Source organism: Trematomus bernacchii, unplaced genomic scaffold (genome assembly GCF_902827165.1).
Source record: "Trematomus bernacchii unplaced genomic scaffold, fTreBer1.1, whole genome shotgun sequence".
Classification (NCBI taxonomy): Eukaryota; Metazoa; Chordata; class Actinopteri; order Perciformes; family Nototheniidae; genus Trematomus; species Trematomus bernacchii.
This window is the reverse complement of record NW_022988050.1, coordinates 4,176,978-4,203,923: the sequence shown is the minus strand read 5'-3', so window position 1 is coordinate 4,203,923 and position 26,946 is coordinate 4,176,978. Positions and strand designations below refer to the sequence as shown.

The window sequence follows — 26,946 nt, the reverse complement described above, 5'->3', positions numbered from 1 at the left end:
CAACATCTGAGCTGCACTGCAAATCACTGTCAGTTGACAATGGGCACATAGCCTAAGTTAATTACAATGTATATTTTAGTTGCCCAGCAACCAAAGCCATGGTCACCTATACTTATCTTGACAACATAGCCCTCTCTGCACAGTCGGCATGATCTGTGCATCAATACTTTAGCTTTGTGAATGGAAACTTGAAATGGAGATTTTCTCTTTATCTCAGTCCAAGACGTTTAACAATGCCTCACTTTGGAACAATTATCCAATTTATTTATTTACGAACCATTTTTATCGAAACAAAGCACAAGTCTCACAAGAAGCATCTAAATGAGCGAAAAAATGCTAACACACTTAGCACAGAACTCACGTTAAAATACCCTTATTACTTATCGTATCTGCACAAACAAGATATCGATTAGCAAACTGAGATTCCACAGATTCTACAGGTATTAGTATCATCACTGTACGATCATAACTCGCGACATGGGAAACAAAACCAGACTTCACAACACGTAGCATTACGAAGGAAAAGCGGCAATATGTCTTACCTTTTGTTGTTTCTGATCAAAAGTTGTGTTCAATGGCATTAAAACGATAAAAACGCTGCTGAAGGTTAATCCAATATGTCTGTGTCACTTTGAAATGATTACTGATAATCCATCAGCAATAAACCTAGCTTTCAGTTTTCAGATTTCAGAGTGTAAGATAGCTTTCGACTGCGTGCGCATAGCTTTCACTTGTATGGTAACGTTAATGGTAACGTGTGTGTGTATGTGGAACTTTCCCTTCGATTCTATTGGCTCTAACGGTTCAAAAGAGATGTCAATCATCAAAATCGACCAATGGGTTCCAGAGAAACGGCAAATACACCCACATCCACCCAAATGACACCAAAGGTGTTTTTTTTTTTGTGCTAAACCTCTCTAAAAAGGCCAAATGTCACTTGTTTTGCATCAATCTTGATACAGGGTAATTATTATATGTTATAGTTTGGATTCCTAAAGCTTTTAATCTACTATCCCATCATTCAAGGGTGGTTATATCTCTCACAGGCTCCGCCCTCTACTGGACTCTATGGGGTACTCCCCTTGATCCTATCATGCAAACATTCATCCACTGAGACTTTCTAGACGTAGCCGGCCCCGGGGCGGGCCTACCTGAATGCGCGCGCATCTCACCGCATAAAAGGAGGCCTCGCCTCCTGACTGTCATCCTACACTTCTCTTCAGCAAGCAGCATAGGACAGACAGGGCCCCTGAATAGAGGGCTCCGCCTGTGTTTATACAACAAGGGTTACCATACGTAACCCCTCGCCCTCTACTGGACTCTATGGGTACAGTGGGCGGAGCCCCGATGTATACACGCGCTGTCGTCCCACAACAACACTGTTCCATCTCACTGTCTCTGACCGGCTTTCTGGTTAGCAGCCGCTGCGCCTCACCCACCTTTCCCTCGGTCGTAACCGTGGAGAAAAAATTGGGGCTGCGGCTGACAGAGCACACCCTGTCATCCCTTTCTCTTCAGCAAGCAAGAGAGACACAACTGAGTGAAGAGAGACGGATAAATGTATGCAAAACAACGAAGAAAATGGACTCACCATTGCTGGAGCAGCGGCCCTGACCTTTGTGTCCGGGCGCCATTGCAGGCGCCAGTGCATTGAATGCCTGGGGTCCGACCACGCGGCGGCCAACCTGGGTCCGCTTACGGTCTGCAGCGCCTGCCGTCTAATTCCTCGGCTCAGCCGCCATCAGCGGCTGGCGCAGTTTGAGGACTGCTACGTCTCGCCGGTGGAGGACCAAGAGCTCGACGTGGTGGAGATGGAGGACCACAAGGAGGGAGTGCCCTTCGTGTTCGCCATACCAGCAGACCGGGCGGGGCCAGATGAATAATCTGGTCCACGGTATGGTTACCGCAGCCGGTCGTGTGATGTCCCTGGCCACCGTGGCATCGCGTCACGTGTGGATAGGTCTGACCGCACTGGCCAAGAAAGACCGAGACGATCTCCTTGGGGCCCCCGTTGCCACGGAAGGGCTCTTCAAATTGATATCCTCGGTCACCCAGCGCTTCAGTCGCCTGGAGGGAGAGAGGGAGCAGCTCAGCTGCATGCTGCCGCTGGCTCGCCCTCAGGCCTCTCCACAAGGGAGAGAGCGCCCGGCGGTGGTAAGGCGGAGAGAGAGGCGCCGGTACAGAGCCCCCAGGGCTCCCGGCGTGCCCTCTGCCTCCGCGGTCCGTCCCGAGGAACCGGCCCAGTACCGGCCCTCACGGGGACAGGCTGACCGATAGACCCCCCATGGGCAGAGCTTCCCTTCGCGGAGAGTTTTGTGGCGGGACGGGTCACCAGAGAGTACCACAGCTTTATCGCTGGGGCCCCGCAGCTGATTGCACATCCTCTAACACAGTGTTATGGGGAATGGAAGCGCAGCTGCGTGTTAACGGTGTGGATGGATCTCAGCCACTAATGTTGCGGTTTTTACGGGGGGCCAGGAGGCTGCGCCCAGTAGTGCATGCCTCCGCCCCGCAGTGGGACCTGCCGCTGGTGCTCGAGGCTCTGGTCTCAGCACCATTTGAGCCTCTGGAGCTCTCCTCCCTAAAAGCACTGTCGTGGAAGACAGCATTGCTACTTGCCTTAACGTCAGCCAAAAGAGTGTACGCGTTAACCGCTCTATCGGTGCACCCGAGTTGTTTGATGATCCGGGGTGACCAGAGCGGGGCGACACTCGGACCCAACCCCTCCTTTGTGCCCAAGAGCCTAAGGAGTGCGTTCAGGTTGAGGGCTATTCAGTTGGGTGGCTTTAATCTTCCACCCCATAGTGGGGCGAGGGAGGCTAAGTTGCACCTCCTCTGCCCGGTGCGTGCGCTAGCGTGTTACGGCTGCCCTTAGACGCACTGAACAGCTGTTTGTGTGCTTCGGGGGCGGGGTGATCGGGAAAGCCCTGTCCAAGAAACGCCTGGCAGGCTGGCTCTGCGAGTGCATTGCACATGCCTGCGGACAGGCGGGGAGAGCCTTCCCCACAGGGGTCCGTGCACACTCTACACGAGCTATGGCTGTGTCAACAGCCTTATTTCAACGGCGTGAGTGTGGAGGACATATGCACGGCGGCGTCTTGGTCAACGCCAGGGCCCTTCATAAAGTTTTATCTCTTGGACATGTCTGGCTCCTTTTCATCGTCTGTGCTTGCTGGGGCAACCAGGACTGGTGAGGAGGGAGGGGGGCTGTGGGTCAGTGGGCATCTGACCCCCTCCCCGGGCGTAATGCGCTTATCTTTTTCCCCGGATCCCCGGCCTCGGGGGACGTGATGCGCACTGGGCCCATAGGGGCTGGAGGACTCTTCGTCATAGCACACCTCCGCGGGGTAATCACGTCAGGGTGCTCTGTCAGCCGCAGCCCCAATTTTTTCTCCACGGTTACGACTGAGGGAAAGGTGGGTGAGGCGCAGCGGCTGCTAACCAGAAAGCCGGTCAGAGACAGTGAGATGGAACAGTGTTGTTGTGGGACGACAGCGCGTGTATACATCGGGAGAGATATAACGAGGGGTTACCTATGGTAACCCTTGTTGTATAAACACAGGCGGAGCCCTCTATTCAGGGGCCCTGTCTGTCCTATGCTGCTTGCTGAAGAGAAGTGTAGGATGACAGTCAGGAGGCGAAGCCTCCTTTTATGCGGTGAGATGCGTGCGTATTCAGGTAGGATGAATGCTTGCATGATAGGATCAAGGGGAGTACCCCATAGAGTCCAGTAGAGGGCTCCGCCTGTGTTTATATAACAAGGGTTACCAGACGTAACCCCTCGTTTTCACTATAAGTAATGGTTTATTTTTGGACGGACACTATAATTTACATTTTTTTACTATGTTCAATTGGAATTTACTTTAAAATGAAAAAAATCTATTTTGATTCTGACTTTTTTACATCCAACTCACAGGTTTATCATTGCTTTGAGAAAAAAGATTATTAATTTACCCCTTTTAGAAGTGAAGATATAGTCATTTGTTCTGGGAATGTCATTTTCGAGCCTGAGACCTGAAAAACAGGCTCAGGGCTTAACAGGTTAAAAGCAACACTATTGCTTTGAATGGAAGCTTCAGCCAATTACTCTTGAGAGCATTGATTTGTTTATCTTTTCACAAGCAGCGTTTGTTGTGATGAAGTGTTATCTTGAGGAAAATACTGCTTTCAGCTGCACATTTTAACTGTCAATGCTCGCAGTGTTTCATAGCAACAGGCCTTTGTCATCTAAACAGAGCATTGTATGAGTGTGTATACTGTACAGTTTGTGTGTTGAATGTTGTGTCCTTAAGACATCCCAGTTTACTTGGATCTTTAACAAACAAAAATGGAGAAACTTAATCAGGCTAAATTTGAGAATATGTCACTTGACTCAAATGAAATACACTGTAATTGTGTCTGTCTGCCTGTGTGAAAGTGTATGCTGTGTGTTTAAGGCTGAGCTCTCTTTGGTCCTTACAGTATGTCAGTGACAGTGGGACCGACACTTTGTGGGACATGTGCTACATTATAGATGTAATGTATAGCCTGGCACTGTGAGAACCCAGTGTGCCAGAATGGGAGACATCTGTTGCCAGGAGACACGCGGATGTATTCAAGAACCAGTATAGCCGTTACAGGATGTCAAGTAAGAGGAGTCAAGGAGAGAAGAGAAGAGCGCTTGATATACTTTACCACACATTTTGGCAACAGAATAAGTGTTAAAGATGAGCATGAAATGAACAGATAGAGTAGGGACATTGGGAAACAGTAAGCCACATACAGCACGTTGATTTTCATTCATAAAAGTGATTAACCTGAAAGTCACAGCGAAATGGTATTTCTTTTATAACACAAAAGTTGCTTACCTATGTGACATTTGATATTCCATCTGTTTTATCTCTTCCTTCACCCTATTGACAGTCACTTCCAGTCTGTTCTGGGTCCTATTCTGCCTTCTGCTCAGATTTAAATTGGGAAATGATTATTCATTTTAAACCTTTATATTTTGTATCAATAACCTTAAATCTAAAATCTAAAATTAATGATCCTATGTCCAGTAATTTTCTGCATTTCAGTATAGCTTAATATTTTCTGGTTTCCCACAAAGTGAATGAATGGATTGGATTTCTCTCATTCATTAACTCTCTTAGTCTTGACCCAGAGTCAGGGGCTTTTGCTGCTCCTCTCCTTACCTACAGATGGAATATGGCTTATTTTAGGTTCATTGTTCCTCCAGATGGGGATGATCATTCATGCCTTCATTTCGTCCCACTTGGACTGCTGCAACTCAGTTTTTACTGCATGTGCGTTAGCAGGTAATCACTGGTGGTTCAGAACCCCTCCGCTCGGCTTAGTACCCGGTGTACTAAAAAGGTCACACGTATGATGATATGTGCACACTCAGTTGCTTCCTGCAAAAAGTAGGGCAACAAAACTGCAACCAGAAAATGTCATCGACTCGTGCAGCGTTTTGTGCTCGTGAAATGTTGTGCTTAGAAAACATCTTTACTTTCTTACCTTAACTTTCCTACTCACGCTGGATGCACACTGTACAGGAAGGACGGAATAAAGCGAGGACGGGGCACTGTGGGTGTGTTGCAGGCTGGGGGATGCTGTGCGTTGTTCATGGAGTAAGGGGATTTAGGCACGGATGTCAGGGAAGAGAGAACTTGATTAGACTAATTTATTCACAGGAGCAGGCCATGTAATTGTTTGCATATGAGGGTGACGTACTTTAGGTGTGTGTGTGTATGTGTGTGTGTGTGTGTGTGTGTGTGTGTGTGTCTTAGAGGGGATATTTGTAAAACCATATTGTAGTTCAGCTTTATCTCTCAGTTCCACAGTTAAATACATTTAAAGACCCTTTCTTCTGGCTTAGGACATAGGCATATGGTAAATGTTGTTTATTTGATATACTGTTAAATATAGTGTTTTTTTTAAGTTGGCCTGCAAAGCCAGTTCAATTAGATAAAAAATACCTTTCTTTCATTAAACCGCTCTTAAAAAAAGAATAATCTAGATGCTTCAGTAATGAACAATTACAGGCCCATATCAAACCTCCCATTTCTAGGTAAAATCATTGAAAAAGTAGTTTTTCAACAGTTGAGTAATTTCTTGCATTTAAATAACTGTTTTGATGTGTTCCAGTCAGGCTTTCGTCCAAACCACAGCACTGAGACTGCTCTTGTAAAGGTCTTCAATGACATCCACTTAAACACAGACAGTGGCAGAACTTCAGTGTTAGTATTATTAGATCTCAGTGCTGCGTTTGACACTGTTGACTACAACATATTACTAGACCGACTGGAAAACTGGGTGGGACTTTCGGCAACAGTTCTAAATTGGTTTGAATCCTACTTAAAGGACAGAAATAACTTTGTTTCTATAGGTAAATACACATCTGAGTTGACAAATATGACATGTGGAGTTCCTCAAGGCTCCATCTTGGGGCCTCTTCTCTTTAAAATCTACATGCTACCACTGGCTCAGATAATGAAAAACTACAAAATAAGTTACCATAGCTATGCGGATGACACCCACCTTTACATAACCATTTCACCTGGAGACTATGCTCCAATTCAAACACTGAATAAGTGCATTGAACAGATCAATGACTGGATGTGTCAGAACTTTCTCCAATTAAACAAAGATAAGACTGAGGTAATGATTTTTGGAGGCAAGGCAGAACGTATAAAAGTTAGCGCTGAGCTTCAGTCTGCAATGTTCAAAACAACAGATAAAGCCAGAAATCTAGGTGTAGTCATGCACTCTGACCTGAGTTTCAACAGTCACATTAAAACAGTTACTAAATCAGCCTACTATCACCTAAAGAACATATCTAGGATCTAAAGACTAATGTCACAGCAGGATTTGGAAAAACTTGTCCATGCTTTTATCTTCACTAGACACGACTACTGTAATGGTGTCTTCACAGGTCTCACAAAAAAATCTATTAGAAAGCTGCAGCTGATTCAGAACGCCGCTGCTCGAGTCCTTACCAACACTAAGAAAGTGGATCACATCAGTCCTGTTCTGAAGTCTTTACACTGGCTTCCTGTGTGTCAAAGAATTGATTTCAAAATATTGTTGCTGGTTTATAAAGCTTTGAATGGTTTAGGCCCAAACTACATGTCTGACCTCCTGCTAAATTATGAACCATCCAGATCTCTCAGGTCTTCAGGGACTGGTCAGCTTTCTGTCCCCAGAGTCAGAACTAAACATGGAGAAGCAGCGTTCAGTTATTATGCTCCAAATATCTGGAACAAACTCCCAGAAACCTGCAGGTCTGCTGCAACTCTGACTACTTTTAAATCCAGGCTGAAGACTTTTCTTTTTGCCGCTGCTTTTAATTGATATATTCATATCTTAAACTGCACTGTAACTTTTATTTAGCTTTTTATTTAGCTTTTTATCTTTGCTTTTAAATTAGTGTTTTTAAATGTCATTTTATATCATTGCTTTTAAATGAGTGTTTCTAGATATCATTTTATAATATGTTTCTTAATGCTCTTAATGTCTTTCATTTTTGTAAAGCACTTTGAATTGCCTTGTGTTGAAAGGGGCTATATAAATAAACTTGCCTTGCCTTGCCTTTCTTAGCTAAATATGTAAACCACTTGAAAAGGACATTTTGAGAGAAGAAAATAAATCTATTACATCCCAAATTGTTATAATAAAAAAAGGCTTTTCTATAGCCTTCACATGTCATTCATCATCAAACTATCAATGAAGTTATACTTGCATCTTTTTATTTATTTAGCTTTTTGCAAAGAGACATTCATTGATACATCTTCAACAAGCTACATTAACAGTTGTAAAAAGCAGTTTTCTTAGAAATGTCTTTCTTTTCAGAGAAGGATTTCTTTGAAGTGACACTGATGTCTCACTTAATAACTTTAGGTGATCACCCCGATAATATATAAGAGCGCTCTTTTGCTGAGATAACCGCCAGACACTCTTTTCACTCTGCCAGCTGCTGATTTACTGCCACATTCCCCCACGGTTGAAGGACATTTCCTCCCAGCGGTATCTGCTTGTTGCCGTGGTTACAGGTGAGACAAGAGCCAAAGCCCAGCAGCATTTAATTCACGGCGACATCACAGGTTTTATGTATTTCATTCAGCGTTCAGTACACAAAGTCCTGAATGGGGCTGATCAAAGACAGCATGTTATTTCTCAGATCAGAGGACAGCAGAGGAGAGAGCAGCAGAAGAAGAAGAAGAAGAAGAAGAAGAAGAAGAAGAAGAAGAAGAAGAAGAAGAAGAAGAAGAAGAAGAAGAAGAAACCAGTCGACCAAAGAGCTATAAATAATCTACAGACCACAAGCCAATGAGCATTAACATGAAACAAAGATGTGTCTGGCATCAGTTGGAAAAAGACAGAGAGAAGAAAGAAGAGGATAATAGGACATACAGAGACAGAAAGGCACAAATACTCAATACTCAAGTCATGTTACTTTACCTCATTGGTTCCCAACCCGAGGTCTGCGTCCCCCTGTAGGGGGGCGCTGAATATCACAGGTGGTGTGCAAGGCTTGTCTTCTTTAAGGTTGTCTTAATTAGATTTGCACATGTTAACTTAAGTCTTAGCAACTCACTCGCTACATAATTTACACAAAACTCTGTCTATAAAACAATTCTTTCTAAATGGGACATGCACTAATTTCCTGAGGTCAGTTTGTCTTCATTATCGTTTATTTTTAATTTTTTGCAAAACTATTTTATAAATGAAACAACATGTCTGAATAATGTATAAGCACTGATTACTCATCAGTAACAAAAAAGAAAGTATATCTATGTCTCTTTGTTCCTACCCTCACCTTTGGTGGTGAAGGATGGGTCATGACGGAAAGACCAAGATCGCGAGTTGTACACAAGCAGACGAAATGGGTTTCTCCTGAGGGTGGCTGCTATCTCCCTTAGGGATAAGGTGAGAAGTTCAGTCCCCCGGGGGGTGGGGGGGGTTCGGAGTAGAGCCATTTCTCGTTCACGTAGAAAGGAGCCAGTTGAGGTGCTTCGGGCTCCATCTCCGAGGGAGATGTTCCTGGCCCATCCAGCTGGGAGGAGACCAAGAGGCCACCAGGATCAGGTGGAGGGGTTTCTATCTCCACGCTGGATTGGGAGCGCCTCAGAATCCCCCAGTCAGAGCTGGTTGTTGAGAAATTAGCTAATGAAGGCATCAAGCAAAGCAAAATAAAGCGACATTAGGAAAAAAAACACCATTGGTAAACAATTTATGTTCATTTTTTACACAGGATTGAAATGGAACTTTTTTTGGTGTGTGTGGTCTCCAAGGAAAAAAGTTTGGGAACCACAGTTCTATCTGATCCCTCAGGGAGACCATCCAAGACAAACTCTAGCAGAAAGATAATAAGGAGCGAGGGTTCCCGCTGTCTCACAGACCTAAAACACATTCCTTCATTTTTCCAGCCTTTTTTTCTTTTTACCTCACTATTTTTTTCCAGGTCTTGAAATCCCAGTGTAAATACATATTGAGGGGTATTTACAATAGTGGTAATGGTGGTAGGAGAGGAGCTAACTCAGCGGGCCATAAGAGACTGCCTCTGGCTGTCTGAGTGTGTGACTATTTGTATAGTTGATCTGGTGTGTATGTGCACTCATATTCTCTCAACAGCAAAGTTGGTTGTGTGTGTACCCGTACTGCTGATTCAGTGTGTGTTTCGCAAATTTGAAGCCTGTATATTTGTGTGAATATTAACAGCACTTATCCCTCTTTCTCTGTGAGTGAGTATGTTTGTGTGTGTGAGTGTGTGTGTGTGTGTCTGTGTGTGTTTGTGTGCTTATTTGATGTGGCTTGGCTGCAGTTAAGTTGGGTTGTTTGAGAACTTCCCAAGAGCATGCTGCTGGGCCAAAGTACTGAGAGGGCAGAGACAGTCATTGTTTTGGTAAGGCATCCTTGCCGTGTGTGTGTGTGTGTGTGTGTGTGTGTGTGTGTGTGTGTGTGTGTGTGTGTGTGTGTGTGTGTGTGTGTGTGTGTGTGTGTGTGTGTGTGTGTGTGTGTGTGTGTGTGTGTGTGTGTGTGTGTGTGTGTGTGTGTGTGTGTGTGTGTGTGTGTGTGTGTGTGTGTGTGTGTGTGTGTGTGTGTGTGTGTGTGTGTGTGTGTGTGTGAAAGCAAGCCTAATTCTGAGTACTTGCTATGCTCCCTGCTATTCTAGCAGTGCATAGCCTTTTCCATTCTGTCTTTAAATACAAAAGCGCACACACACAGACACACATGAAGCAATGTAACATGCACACACTTCATCCTCACAACCACATTAGCTGAGGGAGTTCTCAGGGAAAAGTTATTTCGATCATGTTGCACAACAAGTCCAATCCTTTACCAAACCTCTCCCTCCACATTTGAAACCACACATCAAACAGTGATCAGCTTTCCCAAAAAAATCTCAACACTTTGGATGCTCATGCTTTGCTGGCTGACGATTGTACAAATATGATTTCAGGATTAAATGGCTTTCAGTGCAAAAAGCCTCCTCAGCATTTCAACCGCTGCCACAATTTTAACATCACTCATTTTCGTTTTTGAGTTTGCATTTTTTTCTCGCCAGGCCGACCCTCCACAGAATTGTCCTTCACTTAACCTTAACAAAATGTTACTGCTCAGTAGGAACCATAATAGTAGCCAGCTGAAGGTTCTGCATTTTATGCATGTCTAAATACCCATTACAGGAGCCCCCTCCTTTGTAGGACATGAAGTTGTAAGACTGGAGGCATGTGAGATGAACCTCTACTCTCCCTGAATTTCAAAGGACGTAACGAATGCAATGTTTAGGCATTCCTTGTGAATCATTGGAAAACAGGTCCACGTTTTACACGTTTATACTCCCTTAAATGTTGTTTAAACCTTCCTAACATTGGATTCAATTATCATCCGTAATATTGCAATTACAAAACATAAAAAGCATGCAAACAGGATTCAAATCAGGTTGATATTAAGGGTTGGGAAGCCAGGCTGGATGATGCAAATTGACTCATTCAGATCGACCACCAACACTGGTCTAACCCATGTCACTTCATCGGTCTGAAGTGGGAATTTTTTATTTTTGCGTGTGATCCCCAGATACCCCAAAACTAACTTTCTCTTCACCTAAACCTAATCCAAGTAACTTAAACCCAAGCCTCAACTGAAAATATTGCTCTTAAACTAAACAATTGTTTACTTTCTAACCTTTCAGATAGACCTTTGGTTCTCCCAAATATAGAAATGCAAGAAACCCGCACACATCTCTCTCCCTGCTTGAGGTTTTCTTCTCTTTTCCAGCATAAATAATCCCCTCAGTCTGCTGGCACAACCCTGATTGGAATCTCGACGCCGTGCTCAATTGTGGGTTGATGGGGGGAAAGTGGGGTGCCCTATGCGTACGCGTGGTTCAAGGCCATAAACATAATACCGGAGGGGTGTCCACCTTTCTCAGGCCAGGCCTCAAAAAGCCTCAGTTCAGAACTAAGGCTGGCACATAACCATGGACTCGCATCAGCTATTCAGACCGATTCACTTTAATGATAGCATATTTACTGCAGATTGCAAAGAGATGAATACTTGCACACTCATGTTTACTCCTTTGTCTTTTATTCACCATTTAGCTACTCATGCGGTGAGCCATGGACTCTTACAGGCCAATACTGAGTGTACCCATGCAGGGGGTTAGGATCCTGGCTCCACATGGGTTTATTGGGTTTATCAGGTTTTCTATGTCCAAGAGGAGTCGTTTGTGGAGTTTTATGAGGAGATTTTGTTGAGAATTATAATTGGGTTACAATGTCATGTGATGCAACGTGACTCTTGTCAAGTTTGTGTAGATATCTGATATATATATAAGTGACTGTAATATCTGGATTGTAGCCTATAATAAACAGAGTGAATGCTTCAGTTCACCTTGAAATTGGGTAGTATTGTATCTGAAGCGTCATGCTGTACAGTTCCCATTCATATGTGCCGGTGTGTTTAATTGGTTGTTACCACATCTAACCAATGTGACAGCTATTAAATTACCCAGATCAGTTTCTTCCAAATCACATTATTATCTCATCCCACCTAACTGAAAGCGAATGGAAAGTGAAAAACGGTCTGTGGTACCACTTGCTGAGACCTCCCCTTTTTAGTGGTGTGCTACTCAATGCTACAGTTTCTAATAGTGTGTTGGCTTCCATGCACTTGTCAGCTCAACTCAAGATGAATTTGAATACAGATCCATCATTTGTATGTCACACTGTGGTGAACCAGCCTCGTGGCACACATCAAACGCTGAGGGGAACGATATCAAGACCGACACCACAGGGAGCCAACCAAACGTTTTTTAAAAAGCGTTGAATTCCTCCCTCATTTTTGTCTCCCTGACAAATGATGTGTGTGCCGATTCCGTGGAAAACAGGAGTGAGAAGGAGCAGCTCAATAAAACCAAGAAAAAAAAGTAGATGAAACGATGAATGTGACTCAGAGACGTGCAAACGAGGGGATGGCGGGGAAAGAAGCCGAGATGGAATTATCTCAGAGTACACCAGTGGGTGGATGGGCAGCATATGAGAATATGTGCGTAGGGTGATAACAGAATCCCCTTCATTGGCAAGTAATGATTAGATCATCAGCATTTAAAGTGTAATTATCAGCAATTGTTTGTCAAAGCTGGCTGTTAATTATTTTTAGACAATTGAAGTCAGAAGAAGCAGGCCACAATCTTTAGAATCATGTATCATGTCTGCCATGATATTGCCTATCCTTAGCCACCGCTACCAGTAATCAAACATTACCCTTTGAGCAATTCAGATAATGTAATCATATCTGAAGGAAAAGCTTTAGCTTGAAGAAATATCAGCATGTTTTATTGGTGAGACTTTAGTCCAAGTGAAATTAAAGCAGCCTCCGCCATGTAGAGGGACGTACACACAGACATGGGTTTGGATGGAGATGGTGGGTGGAAAACAAGGCTTTCTTTGAGCAGACTTTAATTAGCAATGTTCATAGCTTGGCTGCGTTCTTTTATGATTGGACCACTGAAAGCCTTTTTGTTTGCCTAATGAAACACATTGAGGGGTATGTTCCTGAATTAAACTTTGTTTGTGTGTGTGTGCAGACGCCAGCAAGCGTGTGTGCCTGGGCCCATTTCATTTGCATGTATCTGTTATACAGGTGGGTGCCTAAACTCTTTTTGGCATATTAGAGTTCCATTGGCACGGATAAGAAGCTGAAGCAGGACACGGAGATGAAAGAAATTCTAGCGTTTTGTTTTCCCTTCGTTACAAAATAGTTGTGTTATGCAACCATTACCATAATTGCTGAAAAGAGGGTCAGGTATTCGTCTGTCCTCCTTTTATAATTTACTTTCGTGTCTGTGCCTTAGTAATCTGAAATAAGATCTGTGGTTAAGGGCAGCCCAACCTCAGACAGACCGCATCAAATGCACAGTGTTCTGCTGCTTTCAGTGGGATCCCTTCATTAAGACATTCAACACAAAACCCTCCCTCTGATCTGAGAAACTTTACAGAGCATACTTGTGATATTATTTCCTGTTAATCAACTATGTGAACATAATGTATGGAGTCTTCCATGGGCCAAGACAAACAACAAATGATTAAACAATAAGAGCATTAATGTTAAATAAATATGCTTCTAATATCAAAGGTTTTTCAGTAGTTTAAATGTATTCATTAATGAAAGATAAGAAATGCTTCTAATAGTATTTTAACTTAAGCTGTATTACTTAGTTTTCAAAAAGATTCATCAAGAAAAAACATTCCCATTACAATATATGAAATAATGATCACCTTAGGGTATAAGGCAGGCTAATATTGATTCCTTATTGCTTAGTAAAACAGTAATACGAATTAACCCTGTGTCTTACTGTTAAACGGGCTGTGGTGCAGTGGACTAGTGCGTTTGTGTTCGGATCAAAGCTAGCACAGGTTCAAACCCCACTGCAGTCAGCATGTCGTTGTGTCCCTGGGCAAGACACCCCAAATTGCTCCTGTGGGGATTGTCCACAGTATTGAGTATATAAGTCGCTTTGGATAAAAGCGTCTAACAAGTAACATGTAATGTAATGTAATGATCTGTAGTGTTTTTTTAATAGAATTCCACGCAGTCTTAACCCTTCTCTGGAATAGCAATGGACCACTGAAAATTATGAGCGGGGGTCAAAGTTCACATTAGATAGCTTTGTGTACCGTGAGCAAGAACAATGAGTTCTTTAGCAGAATTTGTTCTGCACATGAATACCTCCGAACAGTTAATTGCTACCATGGCAACAGAACAGAGAGGGAAAGTGACATTAAGGGAGCTGTCTGCAGGAAAGCGATCCTTTGCAGTGACAGTGTGAAAGTGTGTGTGTAAGTGTGTGTGTGAGCATAGGTCAACATTTTCTCCGTATCACCACACAAGCCATTCAGTGTTGACAAAAGCACTCTTGTGCTGCAGGATTGGGGAAAGTTACTAATGCTGGCAAGATCAGAATCTTAGTCACATTGCAAGGCGGGGGTGGGCTTTCACATTGGAGGGAGATATGGAGTTGAAGTCATCGTATCTTGTAGTCACGAGGACTATAAACTGGGGTATCAAATAAAAAAAGAGATTAAGATTGGATTGCTATCTCTTAAATACCAATGTAAACTGCTATCAAGTTCAGTTTTTCCAAGTACATGTAGTTAACAGCATAATAAAAAGTAAAGGTTTTAAATACAAAAAATGTATTTTTTGTTTTCATTGTAGCGCATATTGAAGAATCATGCATGTAAAAATAGAACTGGATAAAGTTTTGGATGCAGGACGCCGTTCATTCCTAGAGTTGTTTGGTGACGCATGAAGCCAAAAATGGGAATAGAATTACCTGCATCAGTCGTTGATCTTCCACATTCATGGGGCTATGAAACAAGCCCACTAGCGTTTCCTTTACCACACCTCCTTGCCGCCAAGTCCTTTTTTCTTTGGCGAGTACCAAACTTGGCTTCAATGGCCAACACTTTTCCTGGGGGCTTGACTAAAGTCTACAGCCGCGCTTGCAGCTCTCTGAGGCTGCACAGTAGTGCCATGAGTTAAACGCTTTTATCAGTATGCTAATATGCTCCAAGTAACAAAGCTAACACACTGACATTTAGCAGCTAGTATTTGCCAGATCTACCATTTAGGTTTGGTTTTTACGAATGCTAACATTTGCTATTACAACTGTGCCAAATTTCCGAGCAATCCATTCAAAAGTTGTCAAAATATTTCGGCAGAAAAACTGAAACGCGCATTTCAGCAACAAGTGTAACAGATTCTAAAACACAGTTGAAATTAAGAATAAAAACAAGCTCTCAGATAGACGTGAGATAATAAAATACATAATTGGAAATACAATGTGAATGTACATTGTGTTTATTGATAGGCCAAAGCAGCCTGGCAGGTGCCTAAGCTCTGTCTGGCTCCTATGTATGGACACCCTGTTTGTGCTATAGGTTAAAAGTTATATGTGTTGTCTGTGTATCGGAGCACATGGCCTCAAAGGCACATACTAGTTCTATTAGTGAAAATCAATAAATCACTGAATCCTAAAACACCAGGAAAATGAAAGAGAAAATATTATAGAGGATAATCGGCCGGGATATCCTGAGCGGGCCTCCAAGGGGATTGCATCATCCCAGTGTGCCTGCTGTGATGATGTTATCGGGGACAGCTGCATGGGGTGGAGCCAGGGGTCGAGGCTCTCAGGGAGCCAAGAGGCAGCCAGTTGCCAGCAGATCCCCTTCACTGAGACCCACCTGCTCCGCATGTCCATTTTTCCTCTAAACCCCTCAAAGGGATTCCCTGAGTCCTCTTCTATGTCCACTGGCCCCCGTGTCTTTGAAGTCATGATCCTATGTGTTTTCATGGCATTGAAGTCCTTATCCTATGGTCGTGTTGTGTCATGTGTTTGATCCAAACGTTTGTTTGAAGTTTTACATAGAACTCTTAAAGTATCCGATGGGCTCATGCCAAACATTAGATCTATATACTGTAGACCAAGGCGATTATTCACAACCAACGGTGATCCAAAACCAATCTCTCCTGAAGTCTATTTATGAATCAGTTTTTCTCACACAACTACACTTTATGGGAAGGGACATTAGCGTCAAAAGTTGGCAGTAGTTGGCGTGCACAGGGCAGTCCTACTAATTTAATTAAAAGCCCTTGAAGAAGAAAAAGCCTAGCCTAACTTAATACCGTCAATTAGGGGTTGCTCTGCCATCTGACTAAAATCCCACACCCCGTTTGTGTGATTCATACAGGAAAATATGCCTCTTTGTCTTTCGAGGTCAACCAACTCTTTGGAGAAGCTGGCTCAGGGTCAGGAAACAGTAGTTGAGGGTGTAGGAGTGGGAACCAAGGCAGTAGGGCCGCGGGGTTGTCCCACTAGATAAGCCATAGCATGAGGTCATTTTGAATGGGAACTCGTGTATTTTCATCTCAGCTTATGGCAACGTCTTTATAGTGCAACAGCTGGTCTTACGAGGAATCTGTCGTAGCAAGACACCTTTGATTTTGTGCCCACTGTCATTCTGTAAAATGTTTTTCTAATACGTACTTTTTGGTGTTTTAACTTGATGATAGAACATTGGTTTATGATGTCTTGATTACTTGGATTCTGCCTTTTTTGAGAGAGGGCAACAACAACTCTTTTTACAAGACATTTATATAAGTTTGGAAAATAAGAGACAATGCTCAAAGCAAGGCAGCTGGCAGGAATCTGTAACCTTTGAAGAAAGGATTTCATTTTCAATTACAAGGTCAAAGCAGTCAATTCTTCACACCAATGGGAACATTTAGAGGTCAGTTATACAATAAAGGTCTCTATCCAACTTAATCTTTCCATTAGATCTAATTGTGCTCTTATAGAAGCATTAGGCTTGACAGGACACTCAGACCGTATGTCCTCTGTCTGAAGTAAAGCACTCTCTTAGACAAGTACGTATGAATCACTGATTCAAGGCACTGTCAGATCTAAGAATTGATGGCAATTTGGCAGTTGAGTTCTGTAAAACTGGACGCATCAGCACACTGTCAATCATCCATGTCACAGTTCAGGAATCAAAGAAATTGCATGAACTATCGTGCTTTATCAGAACCTTATGCAAACTGCTATTTCTGCAGCATCTTATATAAACTTACGACAGTGATGGCAGATACAGGCTTTGTTTTAGAGTGGCAGGGTGCACCCTGTAGTCAGATCTCTGCAGCGTTTCTCCAACAGAGCTCACCATGGAGACTAAAACGCTTTTTGGCTCAGGTTGAGCGTTGATGTACATATGTCATTATTAGCGATGTTTCATCATTTTGTATTTAAATGGAAACGGTATGTGTGTTAGATTAGGTGGGCGAAGCATGCTTGGGCATCATTTAATAAAGTCCTCTGTCAATTTCAAGAAAATTATTTATTTACTTCAATGCTTTGTTGTTATCTACATATGTCTATTCCATTTGGCTTCATTTATAAAAAACCTTTGCTTAATAAGTCTTGTGTGTTTTTGTTACACCACATACTCTTATGTGCACTGGGAAATGTTCCCCTGTAAGCTTTGATAGAGAATATTATTGCATTTTGATTAGTCCCCACTGTTACCACAGCAATATTGCAACGCTGTGTCTCATCAAATGTTTCCTAGGCTGAAATGGAAGAAACATTACATTTCCTGATTTTAATTTTGAGCGAAAAGTTGAACAGGGACATTGGCAGCCCAATAGAGGAGATTAAAATGTGTATGGCTTCACATTTTTTATTTCTGCGAAAAAGATTTGGAGAAAATTAGGCAGGAAGTATGCGGCTTTCCCTGAAAACTAATGTTTCCTCTGGGAACTGCAGCATTGTTACTGTTGATCAACTTACATTTCCACTGAGAACTGTGATATCTGCAAAAATGAGTTTAGTTTTAGGCATAGGATACCCCATTTTACTGGGACATTTGTGATCTCCAGCAACATTTAACCCTGGCTGAACACTTAACATTTTTGGCAAAGAGAACTACTTTAGTGCTGTAGATGATACACCCACAGTATCAAATTGATCAAATTTCAACTCCTCTGTGTGCATTAGCAATTATTCATACTGAGAGCTGAGAAAAAAAGGCCAGTGATGTTAAATGCTTCTGAACTCCTGTGCTTGAATATAAAATATATAAGAAGGGAATATGCTGCAAGACACAAGGTTTCTTGAAGCAATGGTTCATGTTTTCAAAACCAATCCATGTGTTCTAATTCCGATCCATTTATTTTTCCCAAAGGTCAGAGTCAGGGATCTCCAAATTGACCAATCGTCTGTCCCTCAAAGACCGTGTTGCCAAAGCCGAGAAGACTTCCACGAACCGACCTCCATCCTACAGGAGACGATCTCTCAGTCTGGACTGGTAAGACCAAAGATCTTCCCTCAATCTATCTAATCATGCTGTTTCAGGAATACATCTTGTGACAGTTTATTCAGGGGTGTCAAACTAATTGTAGTTCAGGGGCAACATACAGTGCAGACAACTTTGATCTCAAGTGGGCCGAACCAGTAAAATCATAGCATTATGATTTGACTTATAACCTATAAGAAACAACAATGCCAAATTGTTCCCTTGTTTGTTTTATTGCAAAAAAAAGTAAATTCTGAGCAAAATCTTTTTACAAATGTTATAATTTTACATTCATTTCTACATCTGTGTTGAATCCTGACCATCTGAACTGATACACCACCATACTAACTAAAACTAAAAGAAGAAAGTAAAGTAATCCCCCTGCATTGTAAATGTTATTCATTTATACATACATAACATTTGTGAAAATTGCAGCTATCGTCTTCTCTGTATTTTTTTACACTTTGCAAAGTCATCTCTCGGACGGATTGGACCCTCTGGCTTCCGTATGTTTGACATCCCTGGTTTATTTTTAAACTATTTTAGATCTGAAACCAATGTACATGGCTATAAGGTTCCCATTTGGGGTTGGAAAGACGAGGAAATATGACTTTATAGACTGGTAACAGAAGCAGGAATTTGAGTAGAGTCACTTATCACGACTGAAATACACAAAAATTCACAAGAGAGAGACACCATGCGGATTGCTGCTGTGTGGGGTTGGAGCAGAGAGTGGGCGTAGTGGTGATAGGGTCCTGCTCAGTCTCTGCGTCTGGGTTTTCGTTGAACAGCGCCAAGCAGCTCCAGTGGCGCCAGCTCATATTGCTCTTGTAAAGCTCCAGTCCTCAGGCAGCCGATGAAAGGAGTTTGAAAGCTTTCCATCACGAGGCTGCCTTCCCGTCCCCACCCATGGGACTCCTTCCCAGTCTCCCCTCTTGTTGCTTAGGCCTCCACACATTTATCTACCCATCCATCCTGCCGTCTGTCCAACTGGCTTCCCCCCTGAGCTTCCTGCTATGTATTCTTGGCTCTTCCTTTACACTTCTCTTGCCATTGGGAAAATAGTCCCGGTTAAAGCGGATCTCACACTTCCTTTGCACCTAATTTTGTCAAGTAAAAAACGTCCAAACAGTCACGAGTCTAGACGGTTTCCAGGTTTGTAATTGCTGTGCCGGGACTACAGTAGCTATTCAGTGGAGTCACTTTGCGGTTTGTGGAGCTACAGGTGTGGGACTCTCTGAGGTCCTATCCAGTCATGCTAGGGGCCGCTGTGAGTTCTTACGAGGTCTTTTGTCGGCCTTACGAGACCTACTGTGTGGTCTCGGACCGACATGCGTTGTGTGGTCCACCGGCGAAATGTGGTGTTAAGTGAATGAGCGTTGGAGTGCATTTGCAGTGTGAGGTCCTTCACTTTAACAGCTTCGTGTTTTCCTCCCATGTTGCTGGAGAGGGGGACCTGGCCTTTAAAGTTCAGGTCCTGATTGATGTAGTCTGGTTTTAATGAAACACAGTGGGTAGATTGGACATGCTCATTTACGAGAGGGATGAGGGGGGCTCGGCTACAGCTGGATTCAGACTTTCTCCGGGGCGAGCCGCCGTTACAGGAGTGTGACTGGTCTTTTGTGACATAATAAACAAGGGACCCCAGGAGGAGAGATTCGAGGTTGTGGGCTGAGTCATGCTACTGGGAGGTGAAACGAGGTCGGTCCGGCTCCTGAAAAGACCAGCGCGGCTCCTCTGGAATGCACAGTCATCAACGCTGTCAAAAGGAAAACACGTGTGTTAACAGCAGCCACCGAAAACACCCCATGAATCAGTTGCATATTTTGAATTTTTAGACATTTATTGCACTTCCTGTAATCAGTCTAAACAGTTTGTCTTTTTGTTTTTGCTAACAAGTATTTGTAACGAAAGTGCTATATTTTTCTAGGTTGTGTTAGCCAAGACATTCCTTCGACATTGTCTAAATATTTTCAGTTTTAAGTATTGTAAGTACCATGTTTGGACATTCAGGCTGTTACTATTTATCCATCATTTTTCTGATGTTTTAGCTTTCTGCTTTTTTAGTATTGGTTTCAAGGTATTTAGGCGTGTATTCATATCAAAGTCATACTTTTAATATTGTGACAGCAATATATATGATATGCTCAGCTATAAGTATAGTTCAAATAAAACTCAAATGTGGTACTGCAATTGTTGCTTAAGTGAATCTTTTGTGTTTTCAGATTGTAAAATAGCTAAAATATCTAAATGTAGTTGTATACACCCTTAAACCAAGATTGAATTATGTTTATCCGCCTACTGCCCCCCTTCTTAGACTCTTTACATCTAACTTCTTACAGTAAGTCACACAAGCAGTATTTGAAATACCACGCTGGAACCCTACCAGCAGCCGGCTGCAGTAAAGCAGTCTCAGGTGACCTAACACTTTACTATCTATTTAGTGGACCATTGCCGTTTATGTCGATTCAAGTCGGATACCCAAACAAACTTAGACTATTAAGGGAATTCTCAGCCAAGGCTGTCCATATACAAGCCTGAAACAGGAGCCGCTTTGTAGCTTTATCAACGTTTGCGAGAGCTAGCAGGGGCTTGGGAAAATGTGATAATAAAAGATAATGGGAGTGTTATTGTTATTGGTAATCATAGTAAAAGGCCTCTAGGGTATGGTTGGAAAACAGAGTAGAATAGGGGAGTCAGAGGGAGTTGTAAAGTGGAAACAAGAGGTTATTTGCCTGTTTGATTTCCTGAAAAAAAGTTATTGATATGTTTTTTCTTTGCGGGAAACTATTAGAAGTAATAATCACAATCCACACCGTGACGTCCTACGGCAAAAACAATTTGGTCTTTGGAGATTTCTATTCAATAATTCCTAATAAAAAGCCATTTTTCTCTAAAAGCCATTTGATAACAAACCTTATTTTACCTCAGTTTGCTGTTAAAGCTGCATATGGCTCAGGGAATTGTTTGCATGATGAGAACATTAAGTTCAATATCCAAACAAATACATTCAGCCAAACATAAAATCATGCTGCCTTGTTTCCTGACACGGACACAGGAGACATCCAGTAGAGTCTGATAGTCAACACTGGGGCTATAAAGGGATGCTGGTTCTGTTCCAGCTCAGGTCCAGTAAATAAGTCTTTTATTTCCAGATCCTCTCATGGTGACAGTTTGAGCCCTATGCCAAAACCCAGGAGTACAATGGAGAGGCAGCCATGTATGTCGGCCAAGCACTTTTGTTTTTCCCATAACATTTCCCCCGCAGTATGCCTGGAGAGGAAACTCTATACCTAAGTACTTAAACATCAACGTGTGCTGTAGCAATCGGCGATCAAACCTTATCCACTTCATAAATACAAGTGGAAATGTGAAGTTGGTACCACACCAGTTTGATCGTGATGTGTGTGGCTGTGCAGTATGCGTCCCCTGAAGGCCCCTCAGCTCTGCCTGGTGCCACCCTGTCTTCAGGGATAACTCAGAGCTGACAGCACTCTTATGATCAAGTCCTAATAGCAATGCCAGGAGAGAAACCAGCCCCCCATTCCCGTAGTCAATATAGTAACACACACCCAAACACTGAGGTGGAAGAAGTACTCAGATCTTATACTAAAGTAAAGTAGAAATACCAGAGTGTAGGAATACTCTGTTACAAGTAAAAGTCCTGCATTCAAAATGTTACTCAAGTAAAAGTACAAAAGTGTTGGCATCTACATATACTTAAAGTACCAAAAGTAAAAGTACAGATGCAGATTGGTCCATTTCAGAATCACGTATCATATTTTGTCATTCAAATCTTTGATGTTTTAATGTGTGTAAAGCTGGAACACATTTTAATTATTGTATTTAGTGCATGGTAGCATGTGAAGTTAATCCTTGAGTAAATGTACTTGGTTACTTTACACCACGGTCCAAACATGCACACACACACTCATGGTAGAAACTCATGTCTGATTTTCTCCTTGATATTCATGCTCACACACATACATGAGCAAACACACATTGTAATAGTTATGTTGGGTATGTAAAGGGGGAATGGGGGTTACCAAGTGCTAATCCTTGTGAATTCCTCACAAAGGGAATAAAAAAAAGAACATAGAGAAATCTCCAAAGTCTTGGAGGAAAAAAGAGGGCAATGCTCAAGGGGCCCGGGTGTAAAGTGGTTTTGGACAGTGTGCCACTCGCCTCATTTGGTTCTAATATAATTCCCCACTCTTTTTTATCCTTTTCTTTAGATTTTTTCTCCTTTCTTCTGTGGCTGCGAGCTGTCAGTTCAAACAAAAGGGACAAATGAGGAGGTTATAGATCCCTATAATTTTTCTTTTTAGAAATTTCTGCTCAGATCATACGTTTAAAGATCCCGACTGAAGTGAAATGATCCATGCTGGTGTTTGAATGTCTAACAATTTACTTCTGCATTCTGGCTGCATTATAAAAACATTATTCAGAGAATGTGTTAAACACTAAAAAGCTTTGGCACCCATGATGGTGTAAAACACTACTTGAGTTACATCTACTTCAAGATGATATATAAACTGGAGGCAATATTTGGCTAGAAAGTTTACGTTTGTTTTTTACAGTTTTATTGAAAGTACACTGACATGGCATAGTTATATACACACATCATATATACTGTAGGTAGTGTAGAAATCTAAATATGTTGTCAGTGTGCAGGTTTTACGTCATGGAAAATATGCACCATTGTTTTGTGGCCTTAGCTTCAGTCCATAGACTCTATGGGCCGAAAAGAAGACTCAAATGTAAACACTGAACATCTGCAATCCTATTATTATTATCAGTACTACATGTTTAAAAAAAGATGACAGACTTCAGAACAAATCTGGTTATTTACGCTAATTGAGCTGTCCTGTTAAGTTTAGATTTAAGCTGCTCCTTCATCTTTGATATTCATTCGCTGAGACTGAGATGTTTGCAAGATATGGCAATATAGAATCTAGTATACATGATAATAAGCCCTGGACTATAATTTTTCTCGCAAACAATCACAAATACAGTACAGTACTGTATATAGCCCCTCTCATGCAAACCCATTCACAAAATAGCTACAGACATGCATGCACCCACACACAAATTCATGCACACACACTCATGCAAAGTCTTCTTGACTCTGGATGCTGTGTGCTGCACTAAGGGAGATTTATGAGGCTGGCTCCCTCTTGTCCTGTGTGTCTCCGACTTGATACTCTGGTTTCCTCTCCAAACGTCAACTCAGCACACAGACACAGAGAGACAGAGTGAGGGGGGGGGGGGGGGGGGGGGGGGTGGGGTAGACTGGAAAAAAGAAGAAGGGGGGAAAATGGAGATGTCAGGGAAGACTGAAATAGGTAAGAAGAAGAGGAGGGGGGAGACAGTGAGTATGATTGAAACTGAAGTAGATAAAATGATGGAAGAGATGATGGAGGGAGACAGCCAGAGTGAGTGATTAAGAGTTCTGAAAAATGGACTGAAAAGTTGGAAAGAAAAGACGGAGTTATGAAATAAAAAGTATGGGAGAGAAAAAAGACTGTGTGTGTGTGTGTGTGTGTGTGTGTGTGTGTGTGTGTGTGTGTGTGTGTGTGTGTGTGTGTGTGTGTGTGTGTGTGTGTGTGTGTGTGTGTGTGTGTGTGTGTGTGTGTGTGTGTGTGTGTGTGTGTGTGTGTGTGTGTGTGTGTGTGTGTGTGTGTGTGTGTGTGTGTGTGTGTGTGTGTGTGTGTGTGTGTGTGTGTGTGTGTGTGTGTGTGGTGTGTGTGTGTGTGTGTGTGTGTGTGTGTGTGTGTGTGTGTGTGTGTGTGTGTGTGTGTGTGTGTGTGTGTGTGTGTGTGTGTGCAGAGACAGACCGCCAGTGGGTCAGAGGGCTAGCGTGGCTCCATGTGTTGCTTATAAGCGGATAAAAGACAAACGAAGCTCGGGAACTACACCCCTCTGCCTACTCTCTGTGAGTGTGTGTGTGAGAGTTGTATTCTCAAACACAATTCCAGAGGCAGGAAGAAAGTTTGCTCGGGACCCAAGAGAAATGTGGTTTGAAACTAGTGTTGAGAAAATGGTTAACAGATTGAGATAGCAGGCTCAGGTAGAACAGACCTGTACACACCCGCAATGGAACAGAAGTAAAGACTTTACTGATGTCAGCCCAGCTAACCTTTGCATTTTCTCTCTATTATTTCAAATATTTTCAATTAGCGGACGCTGGTTCCCTCATTTAGCTCATTCAATTTGAATTTGCCACAACCTCTGTTAATCAATCACCTTTAATATGTTCTGGTCTGCTGTCATCTGTCACTTTAGTTTGATTGACATGTCATCATCCGCCCATCAGGAAACTCTGATCTTCATCTGAAGGCTCAATGTGTCTCATGCAGGAAGCAATCTACGGTTCTTATTTTCTTAGTTCCCATCGATTTCTGGGATTCACCATCCTTTTTTACACTTTTACTATTTTTCTAAGGTTATTAAGAAAACCCTAACCCTTAGGTAACACTAATTGAGAGAAGGTTGTTTTCACAATCCACACATTTTGTCTAGCACAAGGAAACATAAGTTTTACATTTGATGAACATAGAACAATTCATGAATATCCTTTAATCACATTTTTAAATGATTATATCATAATAATTATAATGGTTGGATCATTAAATGTGTGGGACAAGAAATACTTTTGGACCAGTTTCCCTATGAAGACTAAATTGATTTAGCATGAGTTGCAACTCCTAAATGGCTTTCATGGATGCTTTTTGATGTTCATGCATTGCTCTTTGTATTTAATTAGATGTTATTCTAAAGTTTTCTTCTTACGGCCTTTTTGGCGGCATTTCTCCAACTCTTTGGCATGTGCCAGAGTATTTTGTACACAGCACAACACCTTCAAGTGGCCTTACCTATGCCAGTAATGAACATGCACCTCACGCCTCGACTTTACGATCTAGTGGGATTTATCTTTCAACACACCAGGGTAATAGAAAATGGAGATTAAATATAAGACAACTTTAAGAGAACGTTTCTGCATGAGGCCCAATGTTCTTTAGTCGTTCCCCACAAGTGTCTCGACTCCATCAGGGAATGTTCCCATGTGGCCCACGGTGCGACTGCAAGAGTAGTAGCTACTTCATAGTGGACTCTATTGGCATGGCAATATCAGATGCATCTATGTTATTAATAACCTTTCAATCATGTTGCTGATTGAAGTCAATGCTCAATGGACCGTAGATGAAATTCAGTTATGATTGTGTGATTGTACATGTGTGCACACCGCCAGCCATTCCACCCTCTAAGCATCCATCCATCCATACGTCCAAGCAGGAGCGTGCATATTTTAGTTTTAGCCTTTTACAAAGGATTTATCATAGTCAGGAGACCAACCACCTCCCCCCCACCCTTCCACCTCCCTCCATCCTTATCCCACATAAACAGCCGTGGGACTTTAAACATGGCGCCCGGCCGGCGTGTGACTGAGAGAATGGGCCAACTGGTGGCTTCAGTGGCCAGGGGTCGCCCCCGCCCCTCTCCTCTCCTCTCCCTGGCTGGGTGGGTGGCATATGGCGGCCCAGGCAGGGACCCCTTTGGTGTGACACACACAAACACACACACTGAGAGACACACAGAAGGCCTGGAGCCACCCAGGCTGGGCCCACGATCGCCGTGGGAGACATGGTGTCACCAAGCCTCTGACAGAGGAGGGGTGTGTGTATGTTTGTGTGTGTGATCCCACCTTGGAAGCCCCCCCCCCCCTCCTGAGAACGTCGGCCGCTGCCCGCCACCACATCCCCATGGTGACTCCGCTGTTGTCTCTGCTCATCAAAATTAGAGAGATTTACCTCTGCGTGCACACACAACACATGCACACTCACAGAGCCAACAGGTGGCAGGCCTTGCCCGGCACAGCAGGCCCACTTCAAAGGTTAAACATACAGCGGACCGCCCACTCTTTCTCTGCCAATATCCCAAGGGAGAGCGTGAGGGAGAAAGTGAGAAGAAGAGGACAAGATAAAAGGGGAGACAGAAAAAAAAGGGTGTGTAAATAAGAGGGAGAGAAAGGTCATTGGGAGCACGTTCATGTGGGAGCACGCAGTATGGTTAGTATATACCTGGCGTCCACAGTTTGTCGCGACTCCCCAATTACGCACACTTCAAAGTGAGTCATGTATGAATTGAAAGCATACGTTACCACAGAATGCCTTTAGGGTTTTCCACTTCACTTACTTCTCCGCGAACTGTGACTAACAGCAGATGGGAAACAAACAAACCTGGGTACAAGCGATCTTAGCGCAGACTTATCCATCACTCTTTCTGCTCTGGGAATTTGCTTCATGCATCACACACGGATGAGAGAGGTCACAAGAGCATTGTGTGACTCACTCAAAGCTAAGGACAGATAAATATCACCTCGGAGCAACAGTGACCTCTCAGCACACCGAGCCTATCAAGAGGAGGAAATTGACAGTGGATTACGAAAAATGGATGACTCAACAGAGGGGACATAGTGTCTCTACATGGTGTACAACTGGAGTAAACAATAGAGACCAAGGCTTTGTCCTGTCTGGTATCAGTTGTGCTGTCTGCTGCCTATGGTGCTACAGACCTGTCCTGAGTGTTATGTTATGAGTGTACTTGT

At 42.9% G+C, this 26,946-nt stretch overlaps 1 protein-coding gene across 1 annotated transcript in view; it reads left to right on the top strand.

The window, feature by feature from the left end:
* Positions 1-26,946, top strand: part of LOC117473409 (ankyrin repeat and fibronectin type-III domain-containing protein 1) — a 143,507-nt gene that overhangs the window by 89,452 nt on the left and 27,109 nt on the right. The window contains exon 6 of the mRNA XM_034118977.1: positions 18,228-18,350. Within this exon, the coding sequence (XP_033974868.1) occupies positions 18,228-18,350 (123 nt within the window). The remainder of the gene's footprint in view (positions 1-18,227; positions 18,351-26,946) is intronic.